At 43.1% G+C, this 4201-nt stretch overlaps 2 protein-coding genes and 1 pseudogene across 2 annotated transcripts in view; 1 reads left to right on the plus strand and 2 right to left on the minus strand.

The window, feature by feature from the left end:
* Positions 1-4201, minus strand: part of LOC116673699 (zinc finger protein 431) — a 193334-nt gene that overhangs the window by 72365 nt on the left and 116768 nt on the right. The gene's annotated exons all lie outside the window — the stretch shown is intronic.
* The window catches only part of LOC116673702 (gastrula zinc finger protein XlCGF8.2DB-like), a 325201-nt pseudogene that overhangs the window by 15426 nt on the left and 305574 nt on the right, over positions 1-4201 (plus strand).
* The window catches only part of LOC116673697 (oocyte zinc finger protein XlCOF8.4), a gene marked incomplete in the record, with an annotated part of 34635 nt that overhangs the window by 136 nt on the left and 30298 nt on the right, over positions 1-4201 (minus strand). Inside the window, 2 exon segments of the mRNA XM_032505923.1 lie at positions 1-1261; positions 2548-2766. Coding sequence (XP_032361814.1) covers positions 378-1261; positions 2548-2766 — 1103 coding nt within the window.

Below are 4201 nucleotides of genomic sequence, written 5' to 3' on the forward strand. Positions count from 1 at the left end.
TGCTGTTGTCTGAAAAACAACACAGACGGGACAAAATGTTGCGTTTACTGGTTAACTGGTAAACCTTGAGACCGACGTACAACCGACGGCTATTTGCTGAATTTTCCTTAAGTTACTCTGTCCTCTTGATTCATTGTGCAGCCCTAGACTGAGAAGTTAAGTGGGTTCTCTCCTGTGTGGATTTTCACGCGTCGCTTTATTTGTCCATTGGTGCCATAACAAATTTCCCTCCACTCAGAGCAGCTAAATATTTTCGCACTAACATTACATCTCAAATCCCAGACAGGGACTTTGTTATTCAGAGAGCTTATGCCTGACTGAGGTCCTCTGGTCTCCTTCCAGTCAGCACTGTCGTCAGTTTCAGGTTCAGAGCAGTGTCAAGTCTCGTCATCAGTATCGGTTTGTAAGTGTACATCTGGGTATGTTTTCCTGGCGGGCTCTGGTCCTTCACAGTCCTCTCCATCATCTTCTGTTTCCATCTGACCAAAACACTTATGTTTTTTGAACTGACGAGGCCTGCTGAACATTTTGTGACAGGTGCTGCAGCTGAAAGGGTTCTCTTCAATGTGGGATTGCATGCGTTTCTTTGGATGTCCAGCCTCTAATAAAGCTGGCTTTCCAGTGTGGATTCTCATGTGTCTATTTAAATTTCCACTCACTGTAAATGCTCTTTTACAGACCGGGCAGCTGAAAGGTTTTTCTCCTGTGTGGGTTCTCATGTGTTCCTGTAGATGTCCACTCTGTTTAAAAGCTTTCTTACAGACGGAGCAGCCATATGGTCTCTTTTCTGAATTAGATCTCACCTGTCTCTTCTGTAGTCTACTGGTGCCAGATCTTTTCCCACATTCTTGCTTGACAAAGACTTCTCTGGTCTCCTTCCAATCAGCACTGTCATCAGTCTCAGGATCAGAAGAGCCTCCAGTCTCATCATCAATATCTGGTTTGGATTGTGAATCTGAGGTCCTGGCTGGTTCTGGTCCTTCACAGTGCTCTCCATCCGCTTCTTTTTTTATCTGTTCAGTTTGTCTTTGATGAAACTGTGAGAACTGAGGTCTCTCTTCATCATATTCACTTTTCACAAGTAAGGGCCTGTACGGGAACTCCTCCAGCCCTTGAAACTGTTCTCGCACTAGACTGGTCCACAGGTCCTCCTGCTCCTCTTTAATGTGTGGGGGCTCTGTGTCCTCCTGGCCCAGACTGGAGCTCCACTCCTGCTGGTGTTCTTCACCAACGATAACTATCTGGACATCTGAAGGTAAAGCTGAAACACAATTATACCATTGTGCTAATTAGCTATATTTACTCTGAATGGACACAGGTTCATAATGACATCATCTGCTTTACTATGGGCCCCCAAAGTCCATCATACAATACTGAGCACAACTTGCCTCACTGCTGAATGTTTTGTAGAAAAAAGGCTAGAAGACTAGAGCTAGTACACATTCATTCTTAAAAATGTATGATTCCAATCGGCTGTAAAAGCTGTTCTTGCTGAATTAGAAGATTACCAAGGAGGATGAATGTTAGCTACAGCGAATGCCTCAGCTCATGCTTCTATCTCTGAACCTGCCTTGGATACCACTATTCCAAGATCTGACGCTGCTCCTGTCCCCCCTGGCCTTCACACACTAATTTTCATGACAATTTTAATTTCATCTGGAATTGTCCTTCCTTTAAGAATGATTGATTTCACCACAGTACCAGGATTATATATTATATTTGGCAGTGAATACTTCCACCCTAAGATAATTTTAGAACTTGTGTCTCTGTATATCAGGCCATATGTTCATAACAATGTTGAGATGTAGGACGTTTTGTTACTTGGTCTTTTTTATATTGTTTTGACAAATACATCATCAGAGCAGCCAGCCCAATTGGGCGTACACATTGGCAACATAACAACTGACATGGAGTGGTATAAAATGTCAGCACAAGGGTCCAACAGCGGCTACGCTTCCTTCATGGGCTGCGGGTCTTTGGTGTACTACTTCTTCTCTACCATGACTGCCTGGTTTGGCAACCTCAGTGTACAGCTAAAAACCCAGATTACATTTAGTGAAAAACTGACTTTTGCAGTGCTTGTGTACATTTGGGTATATCTGGAGTGCCTAGCTCAACGGTTTCATGTCACTAAACAACAGTTTTGATGCCATCACGTCACAGCACTAAGACGGTTCTTGTTAAAGTCTTGAATGACATCCACTTCAACACAGACAGTGGCAACATTTCAGTCTTAGTATTTTTGTTTTATTGTAATCCCAGTGCTGAATTAGACACAGTTGATCATAAGATATTGCTAGACTGTTTGAAAATACTGGGTTGGAGTTTCTGGCGCAGTACTAAACTGGTTTGAATCCTAATTAAAGAACAGTATTTTAAACCTCAAAAGGCTTGAAGTTAAAAAGCAGTACAAGGTCTGAAGTGAACCAAAAAACGTTAACGCTGTTTCCCTGATACTTTCTAATACCTGGTCTGTGAAGTGAGCACTTACACCTCAGATTGATTTAAAAAGTCACAAATGAGGCAGGTGAGGCACAAGAGGCTCACCTGCAGAGTCAGAGGGTGTGTCATTGACCCTCTGTGTGTCAATGGGTGGGTCATCGGCTGTGGCAGCAGAAGGTGTGGCAGAGGGTGACGCCACTGCAGCGTGCTGCCGTTGAATGTTGCGCTTATATTGGTCAGAATTGCCACTGAACCCTGTGTGACCAAGGAGTAGAGACGGCGCCCAATCGGGGTCGTACTGAAGCATTTCATATGCTGGCTTGCCTGAAACAACAAAAACAGAATTTCTGTCACGTAGCTAGCAGCAATTGTGTGATTTGCATTTACGTGTATTCATTTGGCAGAGATGCTTAAATCCAGAGGGAAAAACATGAAGCTATTAACAATGAAACTACAGAGCTACAGTGATAGAATAATACGTAAGCTATTAATAACAAAGCATTTAAGCTACAATTTCAGCAACAGAATAACATTTAACTAAAGCTAGGAGAGACAACAGCATGTGTGTGTCAACTGACTGATGCTTTCTAGACATGCAAGGTACTAATCATGTCATAGCCTGTCAGTTTTACACTAACCAAGTCTATCCATCAAAATGTAGATGAATAAACAAAGTGACATTGCTAATCGAGAATTGATATGCTGATTTGGCTAACAGCTACACAAGAGACCTTTTTCATAGCAGACATCTCGACATTAGGGGTGATCCGAGTACCCGGCTGAAACGAGTATCCGGTACGGATAAAGCACATACGAGCTGTCGTACGAGTAATATGAGTCAATATCCGTGCTCTGATTGAATACAACTCCTCAACTGGCCGCGCAGCGTTCTGTGATAATCACAGCGCCCCCCCCCGCCTACAAACCCGCTCGGATCAATCACACACACACACAGAACATGGAGAAATGCGCTCCCTCGGCCTCTCTCTCTCTCTCTCTCTCTTGCTCTCTCCCTCTCTCTTGCTCTCTCCCTCAGGCAGGCAGTCAATTGGGTCTGCAGATCTGTTACGTTAACGTTTAGGGTTTCTTCAGCTTCAGGTTTGTTTTTAACTTCGGTTTATAGTACTTACAGACTTAGTAACCAGTAGATTTCTGGTGAATGTGGGTTTCAGACGTGCTGCCCGAGTCTCTGCCATCGGAGATTTTTTTTTTTTTTTTACTGTCAGCTGCCCCCCGCCCCCTCTCGGTGGTGTCCACACACACACACACACACACACACACCACACACACACACACACACACCCACACCACACACACACACACACACACAACACACACACACACACACACACACACACACACACACACACAGGAAATAAAAAAATAAAAAGAAACCCCCCCCCAAAAAATCACACTGATCATAAAAAATTAGAAGTTAAAAAAAGAAAATTATATTGATTATGAAAACTCTTGTTCATTACATTTTACTTCATAATTGCAACTGCATGTGTTGTATTCATTGTTGCAAAACGTTCTGTATTTAGTTTGTTTGTTACCATGACAACACCATTGATCTGAAGCTCGATGCTGTCATGTAAATAGTTTTCAAATCAGCAAAAAATATAACAATTTTTGATCAACTCATATCAATTGCATGCTTAAATAACATACCATAACATAATAAAGCCCCGCACATTTCAAGAGACCCCGACCCACTTCCGGGTTAGGCCCCGCCCAGTCCGAGTACGGATCCGGATAC

This window comes from Etheostoma spectabile, chromosome 24 (genome assembly GCF_008692095.1).
Source record: "Etheostoma spectabile isolate EspeVRDwgs_2016 chromosome 24, UIUC_Espe_1.0, whole genome shotgun sequence".
Lineage (NCBI taxonomy): Eukaryota > Metazoa > Chordata > Actinopteri > Perciformes > Percidae > Etheostoma > Etheostoma spectabile.